General features: G+C 41.4%; 1 protein-coding gene across 4 annotated transcripts in view; it reads left to right on the top strand.

Moving 5' to 3' along the window:
* Positions 1 to 27,278, top strand: part of LOC123503258 (IDLSRF-like peptide) — a 130,800-nt gene extending 103,522 nt beyond the window's left edge. For all 4 annotated transcript variants that reach the window (XM_045252833.1, XM_045252832.1, XM_045252836.1 and 1 more), the window contains 3 exons: positions 19,861 to 19,995; positions 23,533 to 23,685; positions 24,483 to 27,278. In XM_045252833.1, coding sequence (XP_045108768.1) covers positions 19,861 to 19,995; positions 23,533 to 23,685; positions 24,483 to 24,676 — 482 coding nt within the window. In that variant the 3' untranslated portion in view covers positions 24,677 to 27,278. The remainder of the gene's footprint in view (positions 1 to 19,860; positions 19,996 to 23,532; positions 23,686 to 24,482) is intronic.
* The last annotated feature ends 134 nt before the right edge of the window (positions 27,279 to 27,412 follow it).

The following is a 27,412-nucleotide window of genomic DNA, read 5'->3' as shown; positions in this document are numbered from 1 at the left end:
GAACACCTGTCATGGAGGAGGAGGAGGAGGAGGAGGAGGGGTGAGGTGGAAGGAGAATAAGAAGAAAAGAGTAGAGGAGGAGAAATTAATTATTGATGGAAGGAGAACAAAAAGAAAAATAGAGAGATGAGAAGAAAGAGAAAAAAAAAAGGAATAGGAAATTTTAGGAGAAAGAAGAGGAGGAGGAGGAGGAGGAGGAGTGAGATGGAAGGAGAAATATAACAAAAAGAATAGGAGAACAAGAAGAAGAACAAGAAAGAGAAGAGGGAGAAGGAGGAGTGGAGAGACGATGGAAGGCTAACAGTAAAAAGGTAAAAATAGAAGAACAAGAAGAAAGAAAGCAGGAGAAGGAGGAGTGATGAGGAGAGAGAGAAGGAGAATCATAATAAAGAAAAGCAGGAAGAGAATGATAAGAGGAGGAGGAGGAGGAGGAGGAGGAGGAGGAGGAGGAGGAGGAGGAGGAGTAAAGAGGTAAGAGAGGAGAGTAAAACCAAAAAGAGTTTATTATTATGTCTATTCAATCTTTCATTCATTAATTCCTTTGATACGTATCTTATAACCTCTCTCTCTCTCTCTCTCTCTCTCTCTCTCTCTCTCTCTCTCTGGCATCGTAATTTTTGTTATTTTCCTCCCTTTCCCCTCGTTTATCCCTTAATGTTCTTCCTCACATCTTTTTATCACCTCATTTAGCTCTTAATCCACCGCTTCCCTTTTGTTCGCTCCATTTTCTTTCAGTATTTTAGGGGCAAACTTTTGAAATCCTGGTGACGTCACAAACCCTCCCCCCCTCTTTCTCACGTCACTGTAATACCCTCGCTGACGTCAAATACAAGCATGCAAACACACACACACACACACACACCATTACTATCCTCAGTGTTGTTATTACTATCATTACTTTTATTTTTTCTCTTTCTCACCTGAATAACTAATTGGTTCAGGCAGCACAGGTGATTAGCAAGCGAAGATTACCTGTTATTGCTTCACGGTGTACAATGCAACGCTCGCTAATTACTTTCCCACCCTCCTCACTCTCTCCCTCTTCATATTTGTAAAGGATTACACTACTACTACTACTACTACTACTACTACTACTACTACTACTACTACTACTACTACTATCATCTTAATATTCTTTTTTTTGAAATTTTTGATAATGTTAATGGAGGAGCTGAGATGAAAGATAAAGTGATGTGACGAAATGTAATCATGAGAGAGAGAGAGAGAGAGAGAGAGAGAGAGAGAGAGAGAGAGAGAGAGAGAGAGACGCAACAGAAAATGGAGGTAGATTAATTACTAGAGGAGAGGTTTTTCATTCTGATAAACTGAATGAAAGGAAATCTCGTTAGGATGCAAATATTTCTTTCTTTCTTTCTTTCTTTCTTTTCTTTTTCTTTTGTATTTCTTGTGTTTCTTCTTTTTTTTCTTTCTCACATCTATTTTTTTTCTTTCTTTCTTTCTTTCTTTTTGTCTTTCTTGTTTTTCTTCCTCCTTTCTTCTCTCTTACATCTATTCTTTTTATTTCTTTATTTCTTTCTTTCTTCCTATTTTCCTTCATTTTCTTTCAATTTCTTCCTTTCTTTCTTGCCTCTGTTCATTAAGTAAAAGGAAAATATGGAAAATAAAGAAAGATAAAGAAAAACAAGGATTCTCTCTCTCTCTCTCTCTCTCTCTCTCTCTCTCTCTCTCTCTCTCTCTCTCTCTCTCTCTCTCTCTCTCTCTCTTTCTCTATCTCTCTCTCTCCGTTTTCTCTGCCAAAATGAAAATGAAAGATTAAAAGAAAAGGAAAAGAGAGGAGATTGCGAGGACGAAAGAGAGAGAGAGAGAGAGAGAGAGAGAGAGAGAGAGAGAGACTGAAGCTTTTTTTTCTCTCTCTCTTTCTCTTCATTATTTTCTTTCTTTTACCTCACGGAAAAAAAAATTAATCTTTCTCGCTCGCACTGAACGCGAAAAAAAAATGGAAAGGAGTGAAAAGAAAGGGAAAGTTACCTGGAAATGCGCGCCTTGTTCCCACGTCCCTCTGGCGGCCACTGCGGTAACTACAGCGCCCAACGTAAACAAAAACATAAGAGAGACGAGAAGCGCACGTTATCTTGGCTTTTGTTTACTTTTGCACCAGAGAGAGAGAGAGAGAGAGAGAGAGAGAGAGAGAGAGAGAGAGAATAATGTGTAAAGATGAATAAACAATTAAGAAGGACTTTGAAGTAATGTTGGTAGTGATGGTTGTAGTTGTGATAGTAATGGTGGTGGTGGTGATTGTTGTTGTTGTTTTGAGCTTGTACGTCTGTCTGTCTGTATGTATGTATGTATGTGTGTATGTCTGTCTATGTGTGTGTGTGTGTGTTTACTTGAAATGCTCCAGTTTCATCATGTCTTTCTATTTTGTTTGAATGATTATGTTTATGACGTCTCTCTCTCTCTCTCTCTCTCTCTCTCTCTCTCTCTCTCTCTCTCTCTCTCTCTCTCTCTCTCTCTCTCTCTCTCTCTCTCTCTCTCTCTCGCAAACTTTAAACACAGGTGAGGTTCATTTTCTCACATTATAGAACTTTTTGAGACAGGAGAAAATTAACACAGTGGTTCACCTGCACAAGTTTTAGTGACTTTGTACCCCGTGACGCTTGTGTGTGTGTGCCTGTCTGTCTGTCTGTCTGTCTGTGTGTGTGTGTGTGATCTTTCTTAATATACAATAAGTTCTCTCTATCTATCTATACTAACTATCACACACACACACACACACACACACACACACACACACACACACACACACACACACACACACACACACACACACACACACACACGCCCGCTCCATTACAAGCTCGCCCCAGTGTGCGTGTGTGGGCGTGGATGGCAAGGCTTAGTGAGTGTAGGAGAGAGCCAGCAAAAAGGCTCCCACTTTATAGAGTTAGCTCACACTATCACCTCCCATACGAGAGAGAGAGAGAGAGAGAGAGAGAGAGAGAGAGACGTTGATTAGCACTTGTATATGTGAATCACTGAGGTATTAATTCACTTTCATTACCTGTTAAATCTCTCTCTCTCTCTCTCTCTCTCTCTCTCTCTCTCTCTCTCTCTCTCTCTCTCTCTCTCTCTCTCTCTCTCTCTCTCTCTCTTCCATTACCTGGTGCCAGTCTTCATAGAGGTGCGTTGGGCTGTGCTGGGCTGCCTCACTCTCACGGGGATGATGAAGAGAATGAGATAATCAAGACGAGACTGATGCTGATGATGTTGATGATACTGATGATGATGCTGATGGTGATCTTGCCTCGTGTGGTGGTTGTGGTGGTGCTGGTGTGTGATATACTGTAATGGTGGTGGTGGTGGTGGTGATGGTGCTGTTTCACTGTTTCTCTGTTTCTCTCTCTCTCTCTCTCTCTCTCTCTCTCTCTCTCTCTCTCTCTCTCTCTCTCTCTCTCTCTCTCTCTCTCTCTCATTAGCGTTTGTTTATTTGTCTTAAGTGGAAAGATGTGTGTGTGTGTGTGTGTGTGTGTGTGTGTGTGTGTGTGTGAATTTTAATTGAATTGAATTGAACTGAATTGAATTTATTTAATAGCTCAAATTTTATAGATAGTATGTAGCACAGTTCCAATTTACTATGATAAATTCAACATTTGATTACTCAGCATATACAACATGTTTTTACAAATTTACATTTCAAATATAACAATAAAGAAAGAATGACCTCACCCACTCAGTACTCATCTAGACATATTCAATGCTAACTTCAAAAAACAGACACAAATTTTTTTAAGAGCCTTCACATTTGTGCTTTCATCATCAGAATATATCTAAAGTAAGTTGGTCTATACGTAAAATACTCTGACAAATACGTATCCCTTAATCTCACGATGTCCCTATTGGTGTGTGTGTGTGTGTGTGTGTGTGTGTGTGTGTGTGTGTGTGTGTGTGTGTGTGTGTGTGTGTGTGTGTGTTAAACATGACGCAGCGTTACCGTAGAATTTATGGCTGGGCGTAAAGTGGAGAGAGAGAGAGAGAGAGAGAGAGAGAGAGAGAGAGAGAGAGAGAGAGAGAGAGAGAGAGAGAGAGAGGAAGTAATATCTCAAACTTCAGAACTTCCTCGTTATATATGCAACCACTTAACTTCTCGTGCATGCTATTACTCACACACACACACACACACACACACACACACACACACACACACACACACACACACACACACACACACACACACACAGGCACAAGTAAACACATCAATCAGCAGGAGGAGATGAGCTGAGTTAACACTTGCTAACCCTTGAAGGTGGAAAGGGAGAGCTGGATTAACTTTGCTGATTTATTGGTAGTCTTTCATGATAACACACACACACACACACACACACACACACACACACACACACACACACACACACACACACACACACACACACACATACACAAACACACACACACTTTCTCTCTCTTTCTCTATCTCTCTCTTCTTTCCCTCTCTTCTTGTTCTTATGGTTTTCTCCTACTTTGCCATTTTTTCTCTTCCTCCTTTTTATCTTTTCCTCTTTCTTGTTCCCCTTCTTTCTCCTCCTCTTCTTCCTCCTCCTCATCCTTCTCCTCCTCTTCCTTCTTTTCACACTACCTTCGTGTTATACAAAGGAATATCTCTCTTACTCAACTCTCTCTTTCGTCATTCCCCCTCCTCCTCCTCCTCCTCCTCCTCCTCCTCCTCCTTCTCCTCCTTATTCAATTTCATGCTCGTCACTTCATCGTCTTCCTTTTCATCCCTGTCTTCTTTTTCTTCCTCCTGATCCTTCGACTGAATTCCGTTTTCTGTTGAATTATGTCGACTCAATTTCTTTCTCGAGTTTCTTTTCTCTTGTAATTTTCTTTTCATTTTAATTTCCATGTTTTTTTCTCTTTTTCATTCCGTTCGTTTCATTCCTTTCTTCTTTTTTTTCTGTTGGTATAATTGTTTTTTTCTTTACTTTTTCGTTTTCTCTCTTTTCCTTTGTAATTCTCCCTCCTCCTCCTCCTCCTCCTCCTCCTCCTCCTCCACATTCATTTTGTCATTTCCATACCTTGGCAGAGAGAGAGAGAGAGAGAGAGAGAGAGAGAGAGAGAGAGAGAGAGCCCGTCTGATACACCTGTAATTTTCACGACGGCCCACACCTTACCTGCATCTTGTATCACCACACCTGTCGAGACGCGAACCATTAGGCGGGTGAGGTAGAGGGAAGGTGGAAGAGGCGAAGAGAAAGTGATAAAGATTCGAGGAAAGAGAGTGCTAAAAGGGAGAAGGAGGACATGGGACTAAAGGATGTGAGGGAAGGACGAGAAAAATAAATAGAGAGAATATGAGACTAAATGGAGGTGTGAGGAAAGATGAAGAAAGGGAGGAAGAAAGAGGTTGATGAAGATGGAAGAACGAGAGACTAAAAAAATGTGAGTAAAGGAAGGTGGGAGAAAGGATGATGAAAGATGGAATGACAGAAAATTTTATGGAAGATGGAAGAAAGTAGAAGGAAAGAGAATAGGTAAAGAAAAAAAGGGGAAAGGAAAGTAACACGTAGAAGAGATGGAAAAATGGAAAGCTTAAGGAAATGATGCGATGAGGGAAGATGAAGGAAGGAAAATTGAAAGAAGAAGAAAAGCAAATAAAAAGGACAATAAGAAAAGGAAGACAAAACAGGAGATAAAAATAAAGAAAAAAAAAAAAAAAATGAGAGACAGAACACGACACAAAGGAAAAATAGAAAAACAAATAAAAACGACAATAAAAGATAGAAGACAGAAAAGAAGACAAAAAATTTAAAAAAAGAACGGAAAAATAGTCAATTAAAAAAAGATGGAAGACAGAACAGGAGACATAAGAAAGATAATAAAATAAAAATAAAAAAGAGCAAAATTGAACACTTGAAACGTAAATACAAAGGAAACATGAACAGAACTAACCATTGAACCAGAGATGAGACTAATGGAAAATGGAAGACAGAAGACACAAAAAATAGAAAAAAAAGCAAATAAAGAAAGAATGGGAGATAGAGAACAGGAGACGAAAGAAAAATGGAAGAAAATCAAATCAAAACGAACAATAAAGAGACAGAAGAAAGAACAGGGACAAAAATAAAAAAAAATAAAAGGACATGAAAACAGAAGACAGGACAAAAAAAAAAAAATAGAAAAAATATATGAAAATAATATTGAAAACCTGAAACGTAAAAACATAAAAGGAACATGAGCAAAACTAATTAGTGAGCCAGCGAGTGACGTCAGAGTGTAAAGGAAAGCACGACCTCCGCCTTATCACCGTGGGAATCTAAATGACAAGGTTACCAAATGAGCAACCACCAAGTTATCGGAGGAAAATCGCTGCTTCGGTCTTCCTTATCTTCGACACATCGGTTCGAAGCTTCATTCCCGAACCCTCACCTGCCTCCTTCGTCCCCCCCCCCACCCTCCTGTTGTCCCTCTGATACCCTCTACCCCCCTCCCCCTCCCCCCTTGTTAGTTGTTGGGGAGAGGGAAGGAAGTTACCTGTTACCTGTCCCTCCGTGGCGTAATATTGACAGGTGTTAAGGGAAAAGGTGAGTGTTATTAGAGGGAGTGGTGATGATAGTCTGTCTGTCTGGATGTCTCGATGTCTAGATGGATGTCTTACTTTTTATTTGTTGTTGTTGTTGTTGTTGTTGTTGTTGTTGTTGTTGTTGTTGGGGTTGGGGTTTGTTTCCTCTTCCTCTTCTCCTTATTCTATTTCTTTCGTCTTAAATTTCTTCATTCTATCTCAGTTTTCCTTTTTTTATTCTCCTTTCTTTCTTTATCATCATCATCATCATCATCTTCTTCTTCTTCTTCTTCTTCTTTTTCTTCTTCTTCCTTTTCTTCTTCTTTAAAACATCACACCCTTCAAGATACAAAAAATGACAACTAACAAAAACAACAGTAATAACAATAATAATAACAAAAATAATAACAATAACAATAATGATAATAATAATATAATAATAATAATAATAATAATAATAACAATAATAATAATGCTTCAGCTCCATCGCTTCGGGGAAAGAGAAAGGAAGCGAGGCAGATCATTAGAAAAGTTACCTCGCAGAATGAAAGACAATGAGCCCCGTTTTTTTGTGAACTCGTTAGGAAGGGATGTCTCTCCTATTCCCTCCGCCCTGAGAGAAAATGGGAGGACGTTGCTAAAAGTCACATTATTTCCTTTCAACACCACCACTTTCCGTTTTCTTTTTCTTTGCCTTTTCTTTTGTCTCATTCGTAAAGCTTTATCGTTGAATAGAAATAAAGGAAGAATTAATATTAAGCTATTATATAAAAGTGTAAATTTAGTCTCTCTCTCTCTCTCTCTCTCTCTCTCTCTCTCTCTCTCTCTCTCTCTCTCTCTCTCTCTCTCTCTCTCTCAACAAGCGAGTTTTTTCTGACATTTTAAGTGAATGTGTGTGTGTGTGTGTGTGTGTGTGTGTGTGTGTGTGTGTGTGTGAGTGTGAGTGTGCAGTGGGCGGCACAGTTTGGCAACTGGTTTGTGGAGAGGAAAGGAAAAGAAATAGAGAAAAAAAAGTTAGTGGATTTCTTTGTGGTTGAAGTAAAAGTGGTTTTGGTGTTATTTACTTCACTTTTTTTGCCTTCCTTTGTCTTTCCTTCCTTTCTTTCTTTTGTTCCTTTTTCTTATATATGAAAAAACCAATTCTCCTTTGTCTTGCCTCTCCTTTGTTTATTTTCTCTATTTTTTTGCTTCAATAGACAAGACTCTTTAAAATTATGTGTCATTCCACGTTCTTCACCATTGTTCACCTCACCACAACAAAAAATAAATAAAAAAAAACATACCATAGTGAACAACAACTGATGCGAAGGCTAAATTATGTAGGCTGATCCTGTAGGCCTCTCGGGATTAGGCTTAATAACGCGGTAGGCTGAGAATATGAAGGCTAAGAAGTCAAGTTTGAGCAGTCAGCTTCACGCAACACCTGACCTTGCTGTGATGTTGATCCCGTGTGTGTTGCTGTGAGGAATGTAAGCTTCACCTTTCTGCTTCATTTAGGCCTTTGTTTTCTTTTTTCAGGTCAGGTTAGTTTAAGTGAGGTCAGGTCAGGTCAGGTCAGGTTGGGTTGGGTTGGGTTGAGTTGGGATTGGGTAAGTTAGGTTAGGGTAGGGTAGGATAGGATAGGGCAGGGTAGGGAAAGGTAGGGTAAGTTAGGTTAGGTTAGGTTAAGATAGAGTAGGGTAAGTTAGGTTAGGTTAGGTTAGGTTAGGTTCAAAATGCGAAACACTGTTGAGGTTAACTTGTTTGTGTTGCTGTGAAGAAATGTACGCCTCTCTTCTATTTTCCCAGCCCAGGCCAGGTCATGCTAGGTGAAGTGAGAAAAGGTCAAAGTTAAGTCAGGTTAGATTAGGTGAGGCTTGGTCATATTTTTTTCTCTTTTTATATACGAGAGGAGGACTGACCAAGGGCAACAAAAACATAAAGAAAAAATTCCCACTCAGTTACCAGTCTCCTTATAGAGCCGAGAGAATATTACAGATCTGGTTTGGTTAGATGAGGTCAAAGATTAAGTGATGTCAAGTCAGGTGAGCTCAGTTTAGGTTAAGTCATTCACGTGGAAAATCTGTCTAGGTTAACGTGACTTCCTGAATCCTTCCTCCTTTGAGTTTACGCCTCGCTCGCCCCCGCCCGGCAACACCCGCCACCTGTACCTGTGTGCCTGACTGCCTGTGTGCCACCAGCCAGGTAAAACATCGTCTCTTAACTGCAATAAGGGGACTGGCAACTAAGTGGGCCTTTCTTTTCGTTTCATGTTGTTCTTGGCCAATTATCCACTCGTACATGATAAATAAGGAAAATTAAGGTTAAAAGTGGAAAACAATACTACCAAGAACTACAATAAAACAAAACAGGAGAAAGAGAAGAAAATATGATAGAAAGCAAGAAAAGAGAGGAAATACAGAACAAAACAAATAAGAACAGTAAGAAGCAAGACAAAAAGGGGAAAGGCAATAAAAACAAAAAGAGAACAGGACAAAAAGAAATGTATAATAGAAAACAGAAGAAAAAGGAAGAGGAAATACAGAACAGGACAAGTAACAACAGCAAGGAAAAAAAAAGTAAGATTAAAAAGAATGAGAACAAAAGTACAAGAAGAAAACGAGACGAAAGAAAAGAGAATATATGATAGAAAAACTTAAATAATAGGAAGAGAAAATCCAGAATCTCATACCTACACCAGAATAAAAAAAAAAAAGGAAATTAATCTCCTCAGTACCAGGACGCGTTTTCATATTCATTCTGGTTACTATTTGGTGATTTTACACAGCTTCAGAAACTTATGTTGGGATTAGAATAGTAAAGACTGGCCATTAATCTTTTGACCTCCATAGACCCTTCCTAATGCATATAAAGTCATCTGATCATACCCAAAAATCAAGGTAAAAATCTGCCTTCAGTTCTGCGATGGATATTTCCTTGAGTTTGGGTGTGATTAGATGATTTTATTGACATTAGGAAGGGTCTATGGAGGTCAGAAGATTAATGGACTGAATCTTCACTGTTTTACTCCCCCACATAAGTTTCTGAAGCTGTATGAAATCGCCAAACAGTAACCAGAAGGAATTTAAAAACGCGTCATGGTACTGAAGGGGCTAAAACGAGAATAAGAAGAAGAGGAAGAAGAAGAACACGCCATGCTCCCACCTAGTCACGTTCCGCCGCCCGTTCCAGGTGTGACGACAACAACACGCACCAGCCACAGGTAAATGAACGCCTGGGAACTACCACTAATTAGCAAGCATTAATTAGTAGTTACCTTTGTGCCGTGGTAATTAGATCCTTCATTGTTGACTGTGGGAGACGATTAACGACTGAAGGCTCAAATGTAATGTATAGTAACGAAATAAAGGAAATGAAGGAAACTAGCTCGTATAAAGAAATGAAGAAGTGAGATATTAAATGTTAAAAAAATGTTGGACGTAAGCAAATATAAAGATAGAAATGAGAAAATGAAAAAATGTAATCGAATAAACCAAACAAAAGTAAATAAACAGTAACGATAAGATAAAAAAAAAAAAAACGAAGAAAGAAGACACAGGAAAGGCAAATTTGAAGAAAGAAACGAAGATTAGTAAAAATAAACCAACAAATAAGAAAATAACCCCCAAAAAAATTAAAACAAGAACAGAAACACAAAGCAAAACAAACCTAATCTAACACACACACACACACACACACACACACACACACACACACACACACACACAAGAAGAACAAATAAAACACACCAAAAACTCTCCCTTTAGAACACTCCACTCCACAAACTGTATAATCACGTTACGCTAACTAGTTTTGTTACGCGCGTTACGATGTTAAGCCGCTTTTATCGTCAGCGTAACTCAGACGGAGGAAAGACGCTGGTGGTGGTGGTGGTGGTGGTTGGTGTTTGGTGTTTGGTGGTTAATGGTGGTGGTGTTGGTTGGTTGTTGATGGTTTATGGTGGTGGTTGGTGGTGGTTGGTGGTTAGTGTTTGGTGGGTGGTGGTTTGTGGTGGGGGTTGGTGGTTGTGGTTGTTGGTGGTTGGTGGTGGTTGGTGGTGGTGGTTGTAAGGGATGTTTTGGCCGGAGAGAGGGTTCCTCCTTCTCCTCCTCCTCCTACTCTTCCTCTTCCTCCTCCTCCTCCTTCTCCTCCTCCTCCTCCTCCTCCTCCTCCTCCTCCTCCTCCTCCTCCTCCTCCTCCTCTTCCTCTTCCTCTTTCGCCTTCTTCTCCTCCTCCTCCTCCTCCTCCTCTAAGGTTGTGAGTCAAAGCATCCAAGAATACAACCCTTAGAGAGAGAGAGAGAGAGAGAGAGAGAGAGAGAGAGAGAGAGAAGGAAAAGAAACAAGAATAATAAACTAGAAAACGTAAGAGGACAAAGAGGACGAAAAACAGTTGACTCCAGAACCTGAACCTCCTCCTCCTCCTCCTCCTCCTCCTCCTCCTCCTCCTCCTCCTCCTCCTCCTCCTCCTCCTCCTCCTCCTCCTCCTCCTGAAAGACGTGATCACACCAGGGACTCATCCGTGTTAACAAGACCAGTAGAAGGGATCCCCCACCCCTCCCCCTCTTCCTCTCCCTCACCTCCTCCTCACCTCCTCTCTTCCGACACCACTTTGGCTTTGCTCCCTTCCCTCAACTTACTCTCCCTTACCTAACCTTACCTAATCTAACCTTATCTTACCTTACTTTACCTTACCTTGCCTTTCCTTATCTTACCTTACTTTATTTTGCTTTTCCTACCCCTGCCTTGTCTTGCCTTGTCTTGTCTTTCTTGCCTTGCCTTGCCTTGCCTTGTCTTGTCTTGTCTTGTCTTGTCTTGTCTTGTCTTACATACTCTTACCTACTCGCTTCCTCTCTCTCTCTCTCTCTCTCTCTCTCTCTCTCTCTCTCTCTCTCTCTCTCTCTCTCTCTCTCTCTCTCTCTCTCTCTCTCTCTTCGCGTCCTCAGCTACGATACCCAACACCGCCCTTCCCATTCCGTCCCTGTCCCCTCCTCGCCCCATCCCGCTCCGCCCCGCCCCGCCGCCACCCTGCCTCCGCCACACCACCTTCAGGAAGGGACGAAAAAGTTACCACAGGAAAAATCGAGCAACATTACAGTCCCTCTCCTTTATCCCCAGAGAGAGAGAGAGAGAGAGAGAGAGAGAGAGAGAGAGAGAGAAAGAATATAATATAGATACCATTTCTCTAACGTCTCTCTCCTCTTCCTCCTCCTCCTTCTCCTCCTTCTCCTTCTCCTCCTCTTCCTCCTTCTCCTTCTCCTCCTCCTCCTCCTCCTCCTCCTCCTCCTCCTCCTCCTCCTCCTCCTCCTCCTCCTCCTCCTCCTTTCTCGCTTCTGGTCACATTCTCTTAATCATCTGAGAGAGAGAGAGAGAGAGAGAGAGAGAGAGAGAGAGAGAAACAGAGATGCAGAGAAAGAAAGATGCAAAGAGAGAGAGAGAGAGAGAGGGGGGGGGGGCTGAATAACATACTGCCCCCCCCACAAGAAATATAAAGTGTTACCATCGATATATTCAAAGACACGAGATTTATTCCCAGAAACCCGATTGCCTTTACACTTTCGGCTCTTTTATCTTTTTTTTTTCCTTTTCTTTTTTATACTTTTTTCTTACTCTTTTTTTACTTGAAGGTCGAGTAAGATGGCGGGTTTCATTTTTTTCCTTCCTTTTTTTCTTTTTCCTCTTCTTTTTCTTCTTTTTTTTCCTATTACGCTTCATGTATCTTTGTGTGTGTGCGTGTGTGTGTGTGTGTGTGTGTTCGTTCTTTTCTTCTTTCTTCTTTTACTTTTCGTTTTTTTTTTTCCTAGTATTTTGTTTTCTTTTTCTTTCGTTTCTGTTTCATTTTATTTTGTTTGAGGTGAACGATGCGAACTGTGACTAATTAATGTTCTTTTATTCTCTATTTCTTATCGTATCATTTCTCTTTGTTTGATATTTAACGACAAGGAGAGAGAGAGAGAGAGAGAGAGAGAGAGAGAGAGAGAGAGAGAGAGAGTTTAAAATATTCATGCAGAGGAAATTCCCATGAAATATATACACTCGTACTGCATAGTCAAAAATATTAAATGGAAACTTTGAGAGAAAAATAGAAAAAAGAAAAGAAAAGAACTTGGGGAACAGGGTATTATTGAGCTGTGCAGGGTTAGACTAGACATGCATCTCTCTCTCTCTCTCTCTCTCTCTCTCTCTCTCTCTCTCTCTCTCTCTCTCTCTCTCTCTCTCTCTCCTAGCCGCTCCTTGCACTCCCTTACCAATTTCTCCTTCTTGCCTTCTCCCTTTTGATCATTTTACTCATGACTTAATTGATTTCTACCCACCGCCTATAAATCTCCACTTTCTATCACTCTTTTTGAAATTTCTACTTATAACTCATTCAAATCCACTCACCGTCTTCCAAATCTCTCTTTTTTATGACCCTTCTCAATATTTTACTCGTAACATTTATTTCCACCTGCCTGTGAACTTGTACCTTGGCATTACTGTCGTGATATGTCTGCTTGTTATCTACGAATTTGCTTGTTACTGCCCTTTGAGTTTCCAGCGGTGTCCTGTCCGTCCTTCTCGCTGTTCCCTGTAATGTGTTATGATTCTCCTTACAAACACTTGCTCTGGTTCTGTTGTCCTGATTGTGTGTATATGATAATAATAAAGTAATAGTAATAATAATGTACAGTTTATTAGGTATTGCAGTACATACATAATGAAAATATACATGGGAGAATGATGGGAGGCTTGGTACAGTGGAACCATGCGTGCTTTGGGGTCCGAAGGGTCTCCAAGCGCACGGGTTCGAATCCTGTCCACGGTCCGAGTGTAGGTTGGGCTTCCTCACTCGGGGCAACGGCTTCCTAGCGGGTGGGCTTTAAGATAGGAGGTACCCCAAAAAGTATCACCTTTAGCCCATAAATTCCCGTGAAAAGCCCACGTGGTATAAAATAAATAGACCAGTATATTAGGTTATCGCAGTGTGTTGAAGTGTGTGTGTGTGTGTGTGTGTGTGTGTGTGTGTGGGAGGAGAGGGAAGGGTGCTGTGTGTGTAGGACGGGAGGTGGGAAGGGAAGGATTTGTGGTTAGTGTTCCCTTGTGTGAAGTCAAACAATTTTACAAAAGTTTTCGCGGGAATTCTAATCATGTTGGCTCGGGTTCAGCCCCTCGCGACACGGCTCGACACTGAAATAATTTGCTTAATCATAACGAACCTGTACACACATGAACAGTACAGGCACACACCTGGCGCTGCCTCTGACTCTGGAATAGCAGGTTTGTGGTCTCTGTGCTGGGAATTAATGCCACCGGAACAAAGTTTGCTGAAATTGAAGACGCCTTCCCCGCAAGCTAATCTTAATGTTTATCTTATCTGCTCATCTGCAAGCTAATATCCAACGTTTGCTGGTCTTGCCTCGTGGAAATCTGATCGCGCGCACACACACACACACACACACACACACACACACACACACACACACACACACACACACACACACACACACACACACACACACGACCTTTACCCAAATACTGGACCCACTCACCCACCCTTGCACCAGAACCTTGTCACATTATCACAGCCTTGTTAAACTCACTAGAATCGCAAAACACACCCTTGAAAACCCTAATTACTTGCACTAGAGCCTTTTAAACTCTCACAGCCTTGTTAAACTCATTATCACAGAAACGTCCTTGAAAACCCTGATAACTTGCACTAAAACCTGTTAAAATCACAGCCCTGTTAAACTGTCACTAGAATCACAAAAAAACATCCTTGACAATTCTCTCAACTTCAATTAAAACCTTCATTACCATAACACGTCTTCATATTAACTCTTCTTACTATTTGGTGATTTTAGACAGCCTCAGAAACCCATGTGGGGATTGAAACTGTGAAGACTGTGGACCATTAACCTTCTGACCTCTATAGACCCTTGCTAGTGTAGATAAAACCGTCTAATTATACCCAAAACTCATGGTAAAAATGCGTCACGGTACTGAAGGGAGTAAAGCCAGACAGGAGAAGAAACAAAAGACTGGATGGAGTGTGTGGGAATAGAAAAAAAAAAAAAGGCTTCACGAGAGAGACATGCACTAAACACGACTCCTCACAAGATACAAAGAGGAGGAAAACAAATAACAAAACCACTATTCTTCCTTATCTCCTTTTTAACCTCCATTTTCCTTTATTCACACCTTTCCATTGTTATTCACCACCACTGCCGGGATGTGAGGCATTGTGGGATGTCCAGAAAATCACGTGATGCAGGCGCTAGTATTTCAGTAAACCAGGCGGGAGCATAGTGTGTGTAGCCCCGCCATTGTTTTCCCTGGCGTGGCGAGTGGGTGGGGTGGTGGATGGGTTGGGGGTGGAAGGGAGGGCCGGTAACACTGCCTGGATGTTGTGTTGCCTTTCTTCTGTTGCTTGTTACGGTGTTATTGTTGCTTGTATTGTGTTTTTTTTTTTTTTTCATTTTGCTTGTTTGTGTTAAAGGTGCGACTGTTAGTTAGAATTGTGTGTGTGTGTGTGTGTGTGTGTGTGTGTGTGTGTGTGTGTGTGTGTGTGTGTGTGTGTGTGTGTGTGTGTGTGTGTGTGTGTGTGTGTTATATCGATAAATATATTTTGTGCGTGATTTTTTTTTCTTTCCTTTTCATATTTCATTTTTTCATTGTTTATATCGTTTTGTTTGTTTTATATATTGGTTTGTTTATGTATTCGTCTCTCTCTCTCTCTCTCTCTCTCTCTCTCTCTCTCTCTCTCTCTCTCTCTCTCTCTCTCTCTCTCTATCTATCTATCTATCTATCTATCTATCTATCTATCTATCTATCTATTTATCTATTTATCTCCTGTTCTTTTTGCTGTGGATGTTGTGGTTGTATTACCGTTCCTTCAGTCACACAGTGTTCCTTTCCCTGTACGTTTACTCGTTTGGATTCCCTGTTCGGGCGAAATACACGTTAATTTATTCATTTATTCATTATATTTACACAGGCTTGATAACATTCTCGTTTGGAGGGTGAATATCCATTACCTGCTTATTCATTTAGGCGCCAGGTACATCTACGAGCTTACCTGACTCATGTTTGCTTCGCTGGAAAACAAAAGACTTAGTTACTTCAGTTGTGTGTTGCTCGTTAGGCTTTGAGTTGTGTGTGGGGGAAGATGGAAGCCCTGATGTTCTCTCGGGGCTAGCTTGATGTGATGACCTACTGTGGCGACTCTAATGTAACACAGCATCAAACTTTTGTCTGGGTTTCATTTTGTAGTTAGGTGATGTGTGTGGGTGTGTGTGGAGAGGCGTGGTGTTGGGAGCTTACGTAAGGAATGCTAATGTTAACAAGGTGGGGATTTATAGGCGTGTTGTGAGGTAATGTGAGATGATGTGGGCTTCGTTAGTGTCAAAATTGCTGGCTTCATTTTTTTTTTTTCTTTATTATTTATACCAGATGTTGTGGTGTTTTCTCTCCCTCCTCTCTCTTCACCTCCCCCAGTCAGCTACTACTCCGGTCCACTCCCGCCACCCCTGTCTGCCGCTGTGGAATCTTTCATGACTGTCCCGGTGTTTTGTGGGAAGGTTTTTTTTTTTTTTACATATTAATTTGTATTGACTCATTCGTTCATCAGTTTGTACCGTTCGTCGTTTTGAAGAGTAGTTGTGTCTGTATATTGCTTCTATAACAAGTCTTTATTGTGTCATAGAAGGAAGGTGTTTGATAGTTTCCTGTTACTACTACTACTACTACTACTACTGTAATTCCTGGCTGTGTGTGGGTGTCGTCACATCTTTGCCAGTGGTGGTGGTGGTGGTGGTGGTGGTGTCTTTGAGAACCCACTCAGGCCTGTCGGAGCTACACCTTTGAATTAAGCAACACCCGCCAGTCTGACATAAGAGATGGAGGAGCTTCGTCTCTCGCACCGCCAAATGTCACAGGTCAAAGGTCACGCTGGCGGGGGCACACCTGATCTCGCTTGACCTATCGGGAAAAATAAAAAGAAAAGTACTAAGGGATTAACTGATTTTGCTGATGAGAGAGAGAGAGAGAGAGAGAGAGAGAGAGAGAGAGAGTGAGAGAGAGTGTATGTGTCCTTAAGGAGATTATGTTCTTGAAAAAAAGGAGAAATAAAATGACAAACAAAACACCTCCTCCTCCTCCTCCTCCTCCTCCTCCTCCTCCTCCTCCTCCTCCTCCTCGCCCTTCACACCGTTTTCAAATCATAACACAGAGATTTCGTAAGTGCGTCGCCTGAGAGAGAGAGAGAGAGAGAGAGAGAGAGAGAGAGAGAGAGAGAGAGAGAGAGAGAGAGAGAGAGAGAGAGAGAGAGAGAGAGAGAGAGTCATTCTGTCAGTCATTCAATCAAATCGCTCACTGTAACTAGAGCATCAACTTGTCTCTCTCTCTCTCTCTCTCTCTCTCTCTCTCTCTCTCTCTCTCTCTCTCTCTCTCTCCCTCTAAACGCTTTTTATCAGCACAAAGGGGGATCGAGTATCAAATTTTGCTGAATGGTGACTGTCATTTGTTTAACAGCTCCCATCTGCATCCCCTTCCTTTATATTCTCGCTATTTTTTTCATTGCGTTTTGTGTTTACTGCTTTTCCTCTGTTTATCATCACTCAGACTTGCCATTCAGCATAATATTCCTCCTTAACCCCCTTGAGTACACCATGACTCGTTTCCATATTCATTCTGGCTACTATTTGGTGACTTTATACAGCTTCAGAAACTCATGTCGGGGATTAGACTAGTGAAGACTGTGGCCATTAATCTTCTGACCTCCATAGACCCTTCCTAATGTCTATAAAATGGTCTAATCGTACACAAATCTCAAGGTAAAAATGTGTCCCAGTATTGAAGAGGTTAAACAAGTGTATCTATGTATCTATCTGTCTTTATACCTATCCATACAAATATACAGACATACATGCTAACGAATATATAAACACACGAACAGACAGACAGACAGACAGACACAGATCACGAGTACTAATAAAGTATCGTATAGGCGAAAGTCTCATTATGAAGCGACGAGTGTTCCATCCTTATTTCCTGCAGAAGGGAAGCACTGTCTTGCCTTCACTCTGTCTCCTACTGAACTCTCTCTGGGGAAATTTACAACACATATAATATCAACACACACACACACACACACACACACACACACACACACACACACACACACACACACACACACACACACACACACACACACACACACACAATTTCTTACCCATATTTATTTGTTCATTTATTTGTATTTTGTTGTTTATTTGCTTATGTTACGTGTATTTTGTCTGTTGCCTCTGCGCTATATTGATTTTGCATTGGTGAGGGAGAGAGAGGGAGAGGGAGAGGGAGAGAGGGAGAGGGAGAGAAAGAGAGAGAGGGCAACGAAACATGAAATTGTGTAATAACCAATTTATCTCTCCATTTACACACACACACACACACACACACACACACACACACACACACACACACACACACACACACACACACACACACACACACACACACATATTGAGCACACAACAAAACGATTACCACTGTGTGTGTGTGTGTGTGTGTGTGTGTGTGTGTGTGTGTGTGTGTGTGTGTCAGGCTGGGTGTCACAAGCCGATGAAAACACCACTAACAAAAATTCACTTAAACAACGACTGACTGAAAAGTTTGTGCCAGAATTATTGAAATGCACGATGGAACATGAAAAAAGAAATACTGAAACACAAATGAACAACCGAAAAAAAAAAAGACAAAATAAAAACAGCGAATGATAAATTTTGAAGTCGCGAAATATGATGTAGGATTTTTTTATGCTTTATTACATTGAACGAGTAGATTAGCATGATGACAAGGTAAGCTCAAATTTTTACCTGTGATTTTCAGACGAATATGAAATTATACCTGAGTGAAAGAAATTTGCTTTTATTCAATTAACTCCAAATGAAAAAGGAAAAATACGTGGGAGAGTATGCATAATGAATGAAAACACCATTATTTATCTGTATATCTCATTTGATTTTCGTTTTTTTTTTTTTTTTTTTTTTGCATAATGAACAATCAAGAGAGGGAAAAATATGAAAGAGGAAGGTAATCTCACCTACACCACTTCTCTTTCCAACTGAAAATGAATAAACGGGACGAAATAAAAGATAAGAAAACAAGAAAAGCTTTTAGACATAAGGCATAATGAAGAACGAGAAGGAAAATATGAAAGGAAGTTAATCTCACGTTCACTACTTCTCTTTCCAGCCAAAAATTGATAAACAGGACGAAAAAAATAGATAAGAAAACAAGAAAAGAGACACCACCAAAAGGAAATATAATGTAAGAATAAAAAAACATACATTGACAAGAAAAGCAACAATAGAACAATGACAATTAATCGTATATGAAAGAATGAAGAAAATATCAAACTTTTACCTGTCCTTTCCTGTCCCCCACCTGTCTCTTCACGCCTCACCTGTCCTCATCTGTCCTCACCTGTCCCAGCCCATCCCCTTTACAACGAGTCACGAAAGACACTCATCTCAAAGCTTCATTTTTCATTAAGAGCAAAGCATTGCAAAGGTCAAAATATCAAGGTTATGTAACGTTTATCACTCTCTCTCTCTCTCTCTCTCTCTCTCTCTCTCTCTCTCTCTCTCTCTCTCTCTCTCTCTCTCTCTCTCTCTCTCTCTCTCTCTCTCTCTCTCTCTCTCTCTCTCTCTCTCTCTCTCTCACTCAATAGAAACAATGTTAGAAGATAAATTCTTCACTTTGATTAGAGAGAGAGAGAGAGAGAGAGAGAAGAGAGCTTTCATTTCTATTAGTTTATGTATGTCTCTCTCTCTCTCTCTCTCTCTCTCTCTCTCTCTCTCTCTCTCTCTCTCTCTCTCTCTCTCTCTCTCTCTCTCTCTCTCTCTCTCTCTCTCTCAATAGAAACAATGTTAGAAGCCAAATTCTTCACTTTGATTAGAGAGAGAGAGAGAGAGAGAGAGAGAGAATTTTTGAGCTTTCATTTCTATTAGTTTATGTCTCTCTCTCTCTCTCTCTCTCTCTCTCTCTCTCTCTCTCTCTCTCTCTCTCTCTCTCTCTCTCTCTCTCTCTCTCTCTCTCGCGTGTTTCTGTTTATTTTTGCTTGCAGTGAAAGGGGAAAGGAAAGGAGAGGAAGCGGAGATGAAAGAATGTAAATGGTAAAGAAGAAGCAGAAAGAGAAGAAGGAAGAGGAAGAGAAAGAATAGAAAAACCACTACAAAGAAAGGAACTCAAGTCACGTTTTCTTTTTCCTTTGAGTTAAATGTGTCACCATTACCACACACACACACGTAAAGAAAACGGATCATTTAATATCTTCCCTTATCTGTACCGCCATGTACTTATCAGCGTCTTCTTCCCCTCCAGGCCCCAAGGATTGCATGCCGTACGAGCCTTTCCGCTGCCCTGGTGGTGAAATCTGCATCTCCATCCAGTACTTGTGTGACGGTGCCCCTGACTGTCCTGACGGCTACGACGAGAACCTGCGTCTCTGTACGGCAGGTGAGTTCTCCCTCCCCCTCCTCCTTCTCCTTCTTCCTTCTCCCTCCTTCTTCTTCTTGTTGAGTTCTTCCTAACCTGTTCCACCTCCTCCTCCTCCTCCTCCTCCTCCTCCTCCTCCTCCTCCTCCTCCTCCTCCTCCTCCTCCTCCTCCTCCTCCTCCTCCTCCTCCTCAGTGTGGCCTACTTGTCGTGGCACCGTTCAGTCAATCAGCCAATTAGTTATTCAGTCAGTCAGTCAGTTAGGTAGTTAATCTCAGACCCTTCGATGTTTATTTTGTTCTTCCTTTCCCTGACATTTCTCTCTCTCTCTCTCTCTCTCTCTCTCTCTCTCTCTCTCTCTCTCTCTCTCTCTCTCTCTCTCTCTCTCTCTCTCTCTCTCTCTCTCTCTCTCTCTCTCTCTCTCTCTCTCTCTCTCTCTCTCGTCATCTCGCAGTCACAAAACAAAAGAATTAAACAAAGGAAGGTCGCCAGTGAACCGCGTAACCTTTCCCTTTCATTCATTTCTCACAGACTCGAATATTGTCGACGCTAAGTGATATGCCTTGCCTCAGGTGTTGCCTCAGGTGTTGCCTCTCAGAGTTTGACGTGAGGCTGGTACACGAGATAATGCCTTCTCTCAACCTTCAGGCTTCAGTCTTATCTATCGCAAGAGAAATGATATAGGTTTATGGATAAGTCAGAAATCCGTTTAAATTGTATATAAAAGCTTAACCCCTTCATTACTGGGACGCATTTTGACCTTTAGTTTTACCTATGATTAGACGATTTTAGTTACATTACGAAGAGTCTATGAAGGTCAAAAGTTTGATGGCCAGAGTCTTCACTATTTTAACGCCAACGTAAGTTTCTGAAGTTGTATAAATGAAAATCACCAAATAGTAAGCAGAATGAATAGGGAAACGCGGCACGGTACAGAATGGGCTAAGTTCTTTTATGTACTAGAGAAATTGTTCAGGATAAAGAAAATATAAGGTTTATTTATAATGTTGCCCAAAAAAGTAATAGTACAATAACCAAGGAAGGTACAGTTTTATTTTGGGTTTGTCTTGATACTTTTTTTAACTGTTCAGGGACAGAAATATAGAGTGTCAGGATATGGAAAGCTGATGCAGTGTGTGTGAGGCGTCTCTCTATCCGGGACACACTAGGGCAGACTGAGTTGACCCAAGGATCACTAACTTTGAAATTAGAAATAGGTTTATGTAATGTGTGTCTCCATTCCAGAGACAATCTTATCTGTATTACGCTTTGCAAAGAAAGAAGGATCTCTGACACAGAAACAGAAAGTTATTCCAGGGAAAACCACAACACCACAAGGTTTATGAATTGAGTCCAGAAAAGCTTATGGAATGCGCGCCTCCAAGCCAGAGACAATCTCTTCTATGTTGTACAAGAACGGTCTGTCAAGAAAGAAGGATTTCTGACAACAATGAATCTGAGCAACAAATCTGTACGGTCTGTAAAGAAAGGATCTCAGACAACAATCAATCTGAACCATCTCAACAACAATTTCTCAAATAATAGTAACTCCATTTGTCTCAGCTCCTCCCACTCGGCAGACTCATAGTGACAGAAGCTTCCCCGTGCACAAGTGATAGAACAGGACAGGATACAAGATTGTAGTCTGGGGAACACACCGGAGAGAACAGCTTGACATAATAATTTGAAGGGTCAAAGGTTAGGAAGAAGTCGAAAATGTTTGATACTTCTCCAAAAACGGTGATGAATTTGTAGACTTTGCTGCTCTGACTGATGTTGGTCTCTCTCTCTCTCTCTCTCTCTCTCTCTCTCTCTCTCTCTCTCTCTCTCTCTCTCTCTCTCTCTCTCTCTCTCTCTCTCTCTCTCTCTCTCTCTCTCTCTCTCTCTCTCTCTCTCTCTCTCTCTCTCTCTCTCTCTCTCTCTCTCTCTCTCTCTCTCTCTCTCTCTCTCTCTCTGTCACACATTTAATATCTCACCTGACGCCTGTTGCTGCAAATAACACTTCAGAATCTTCACTCTGCTGGCGTTCAACATTTACACTTGCTAAGGTTAGAGTTCAGACGCATCAAACTAAACTAACACACAACACGGTGGGAAACCTTGATCGTTGGAGGAGAGGAAGCAGCGTCGGGTTGCGCTATGGTGTGGAGTGAAACAGTAAATAAAGACTTAATGTACCACGCTCCAGCAGAACACTGTAAGATTATTGAGTCACTCCGATGAAACAAAATAATATCAGGTTGCGCCATGATGTCAGGGTAAACTGTATGAAGACAAGGTATGATTTGTTAGCAGAAGTATTAGATTCCATGTGCCACCAGCCTCAGATGACCAAATATAGAAACCAAGTAAGTAAAGGGTGAATTTAATCAATAATCTATACGAAATGAAATAATACAATAAACAATATGAGGACAAAGGAACGCTGTGTCCGTGTATAAATAAATAAAAAGTAAGGTTACTGAATTGAATAAGTAAACGGTAAACTTATACAATGACCTATACGAAATCAAATAATATCTCGCTGCGGCACATCAACTTAAAACAATACGAAGACAAAGGAACGCTGTGTCCGTGGATGAATAAATAAAAGACAGGATTACAGTAGAACCATGCGTGCTTTGGGATCCGAGGGGTCTCCAAGCACACGGGTTCGAATCCTGGCCATGGTCCGAGTGTAAGTTGGGCTTCCTCACTCGGGGCAATGGTTTCCTAGCGGGTGGGCTTTCAGATAGGAGGTACCCAAAAAAGTACCTCCTTTAGCCCATAAATTCCCGTGAAAAAAAATATATAAATAATAATAATAATGTGGAAAGGTGGTGAAGGAATACGCGGGATGTGGATGAGTACTTTATTCCTGACTAGTTTCGCTGTTATAGCTTCTTCAGAGGAAATGATGAAAGCTTTAACAGCGACACTAGTCAGAATAAAGTACTCATCCACAGCCCTCGTATCCCTTCACCACCCTTCCACAAGTTATCATTATATTCTTACAATAATAATAATAATAATAATAATAATAATAATAATAATAATAATAATAACAACACCAACATTGGGTATCGCCACAGTGTCAGGTTAAACAATAGGAAGATGAGGTACGATGGCTCTGGGTTGAACAAGGGCAGCGGGCACACGTGTGGAGGGTGGAGGGTGAGGCGTCCTTGAGGTGCGAGACTCACTGCGAGACTCTTTGTGAGGACGGGAAGACTTGATTAATGGAACCTGGGCGTGATGCAAGTGTCGGGTTTTATGTCTAGAGAGAGAGAGAGAGAGAGAGGTGGGGGACGTTACTCTCTCTCTCTCTCTCTCTCTTTACGTCTGATGCTTTTTCACTCCAATATTCCATACGTCAACGATAGTGTGTGTGTGTGTGTGTGTGTGTGCAGGAAGACATGAACAAAACTATTAAGCATGCCTATCTCCACCATTATATCTGAAGGGCACGAGTTTAGCTGCAGTTTGGATCACTAATTGAGGTGGTAAAAGCAAGGCTGGCAGGGAACCATCAGAGGGGAGACTTGGCTATAGAGACGGTGATTCCTCCCTCCCATTACAGCTAAGCGGCCCCCTGTGGAAGAAACTGCCTCCTTCCTCCACTCCCTCCTGGCCTCCCACGGACCCAATTACCTCGAGAAGCTGTTTGGTAACAAGGCCCGCAATGCTCTGGAACCCCTCGGCGGAGTCCAAAAGGTTGCCATCGCTCTCTCAGGTCAGTCACCCTTCTAGCATTCAGGTTTTCTTCGTCCTCTCCTCAGCAGGGCAATATGTTATCCCACTGTTTTGTTTTGTTTTGTTTTTCGTTCTTTTTCTTTTCTTTCGCGTTGATTCTCTCTCTCTCTCTCTCTCTCTCTCTCTCTCTCTCTCTCTCTCTCTCTCTCTCTCTCTCTCTCTCTCTCTCTCTCTCTCTCTCTCTCTCTTCACAGGCTGTTTGAGAGAGCGAGAGAGAGAGAGAGAGAGGTTAGGTTTCTTGTGTTTGTGTGTGTGTGTGTGTGTGTGTGTGTGTGTGTGTGTGTGTGTGTGTGTGTGTGTCTCATGTCCTCCTTGGGCACTCAATAAAAACATCTGAAGGCGAGATAGACTGGCTACGAAGGAGTATTTGAGTGGGATCAAACCCTTACAAGCACACTGTGTTGAGAGGTGAGTTACAACACTTCACCAGTCAGGGCCAGGTGATCACCAAGACCTGGGTGGATTTGGGTTGACCTTGACCTTCCCTTCACTACACATCTTCCTCCTTCCACTTACATCAATTTCTGTTGCTTCAATTTTTTTTTTTTTTTCTTTACTATGAGCAGGATATATTTCCCATTAGGCTGAGTCACTTCAGAAAGATGAAGGATACTTGTCGAGATATAGACATATTCATTACTACCATCACTTATACCAGTACAGCATGTGTGTTAATCAATGGATATCCCACCGCTGCCACCAATGTCATCACTGAATAAATAGATCCCACAGACAGCCAGGGTATTCCTTCCGCTAACACCAATATGGGATCCACAGAGTCCCAGACCATCGATGAATTTGGTGACGCCCTCCACCTGCTTCGCCCCGATGTGGAACACCTTCGCTCAGTCTTCATGGCTGTGGAAAACGGGGACATCGGCTTGCTCAAGTCCCTGGGCATCAAGGACTCCGAGCTTGGTGATGTCAAGTTCTTCTTAGAGAAACTGGTCAACACTGGCTTCCTGGACTGAGCGGCCGGGCCAGCACACGTGTGGAGGAGGAGGTGAAGGAGGAGAGAGGAAGGGAAGAAGAGGAAGGTTATTCAGAAGGAAAACTCGAACTAAAAAAAAACTAAAAAAAGAATATAAGTGACTTTGTATTTAATGAACGAGGCAGAGTGAAGTGCTCTAGAGATTCAGCAGTGAACCTAACTTTACCTTACCTTGCCCATGCGAACATTGGATCAGTATTCCCGGCCTGACACTGAGATACAGAAGGAGAGCGAGGTAGAGAGAATGAGAGAGAGAGAGAGAGAGAGAGAGAGAGAGAGAGAGAGAGAGAGAGAGAGAGAGAGGATGGCTGGCTGGCACAGAAGTTTTGTAAGTTGATGCTCTCCTCGCCACCACGACACCATCGCCCCTCAGAGTCACCACCCCACCAGAGTAGCAGACGTTTGATTCCCTTAGGCTGTAGAGTTTTTCATTCTATATCATAGGTGAAATGACACTAATAGACTTAATTATTGATAAGTTTAACGTATAGCACAGTAATGCTTCTCTGAATCAATAGTTATGGTGGACATATTATCATTATTCTCACCTAACAAAGCTCTCTTGGATCCGCTCATTCCCCGACTGTCTCCAGCCTCACCGCCTCGCTTCCTGACAGAGTTTTAGCCAAAGAAGAAAGATGATGTTTCTAATGTTTATGGTTGTATGAGATTTAAGATTGTTGCGAATTGATCGCTTTATAGAATATGACTCAGTTCTTGGATTATATATGTATATTGTTGCCAAGACTTTGAACTAACGCCGAAATATGTAGGAAGTAATATTTGTGTGATGCTTCTTTTCACTAAGCAGAATATATATTTTTTTCCAGCACACACAGAAGCAAATTCTGCACTTTATTCATGCCACTTGAATGTTAAGGAAACTGTTTGACTTTATTACATATATATTACCGCAAATATTTGTTTTGTACCTGGGGTCGGGGTGGCCCCTGGAGATTGTTGAGTAACCAAGTAACTGCATGTGTTGGGGAATGGCCAAATGGGCCCGTGTGTGCTTCACAGGGCGGTAGGCAGCAGTGCGTGCCGCCCCAGCCTGGTGGTGGATGTCTGGAGCCTCAAAATGTGTCACGTGATCATTGTTTGTGTTCCAATTAATGCAGAAGAGATCAAGGGAATAACATTAAGACGAATCAACAATCTGAGCCCAATTTCTATATGATCCCCTAATTCTTGATCACTGATTATTACTGTGTTGTGATTATTTTAAAGACCTGATGTAGATGCAGTCTTATTTTCTTTTATGAGATTACTTGCAGTTTAGGGGATACGTATTTATCGTTAAAATCACACTGTATGTAAGAGTATATAGTATATATATTATATATATTATATAACAATGTCCAAAAATATGCTGATAAAGCTCTTTACTTGCTGCAGTTAAAGTATGCACACACACACACACACACACACACACACACACACACACACACACACACACACACACACACACACACACACACACACACCTTAACCACATATCCTTGTCTTGACCTGAGCTGATCTGGTTTGCATGCGCGGCACTCACTACCTGTGCTTCAGGACACATGAGGTGCACAGACATTCCCCAGGTGTTTTATGTTAGTGTAGAGGGCAATAATTATGATATTGTTTCTTTATCCACAAATTTGTGAGTCTGACCTATCACTACATGTCTGGTGACGTGTTCCCCTTCCCGCGACCCTCCCTGCCAGGACCTAGGAAGCCGGTGCCCTTTGCTGGGGTGCGCCGGCCAGTGATACAGTTCCCACCTCCTCATCTGGCACACTTCATTGTTCCTATAACGTACATACCAATCACCAATTTTACTCTTTTGTTGTTAAATCCAGAAAAAATAGTATTCATCAAAATTATCATCAGCTTTTTCATACAGCATTATATGAATTTCCAGAATATACACATTTTTTTTTTTTTTTCCTTCACGGTATATAAGTATGTGTTCCATTTCAAAGTGAGTGGTGGTGGAGGTGTATCACTGTCGCCAAAATTCATACTAACTCTGCAGCTTCTCAATAGTCCAGGAGAGTGCGTGACTGCGATGAGTGCATAAGAGGGAGAGTGTGCGGTAAAGCATTGAGAGTGTGTGTAGGGGAAGGGTGGGTGATCAGAGGTAGCACAGCAGCAGGCCAGTGAAGAGAGAAATGAGCAGTGTTGAGGGAAGGAGTGGCTGGACGGCCTGGTGGAGGGTGGAGGAATAGTGTCCTGGTGTCTGGTTCCCTAGTGAAGTGCAGCTGATGTGTGAAAAATATGTATTAACAAAACAACAAAAAACAGAAGTGTCCTGCATCTTGAATCATTGAATGTATTACTTTTAAGAGTGGTGTTAGAGTGTGTATCGAGTCGACTGATTGATATATGGTTTCGTTCTGATGGTAAAAAAACTAAAAAAAATTATTAAGGTGTATTGTATTACTTATGCATATTGTTGTCAGTCCAGCTGAATAATAATTTTCTCTCTTGCAATACTCACAATATTACCTTGACCTCTGTACCATGCAGTGTTTACTCTCCATACGAATAAATTATACAAAAGCATAAATATATCTAATAAATTGTGTACAACTGCTTGTGTTTCGATGCCGACAGCTCCTGAGAGAGAGAGAGAGAGAGAGAGAGAGAGAGAGAGAGAGAGAGAGAGAGAGAGAGTAAAGAAAAAAAAAACTGGAAAATACGAAGTTGAATAACCGATAAGTGCTCA

This window comes from Portunus trituberculatus, chromosome 13, assembly GCF_017591435.1.
Source record: "Portunus trituberculatus isolate SZX2019 chromosome 13, ASM1759143v1, whole genome shotgun sequence".
In the NCBI taxonomy this organism is placed as follows: Eukaryota; Metazoa; Arthropoda; class Malacostraca; order Decapoda; family Portunidae; genus Portunus; species Portunus trituberculatus.
This window is presented reverse-complemented; position numbering and strand designations above follow the sequence as displayed.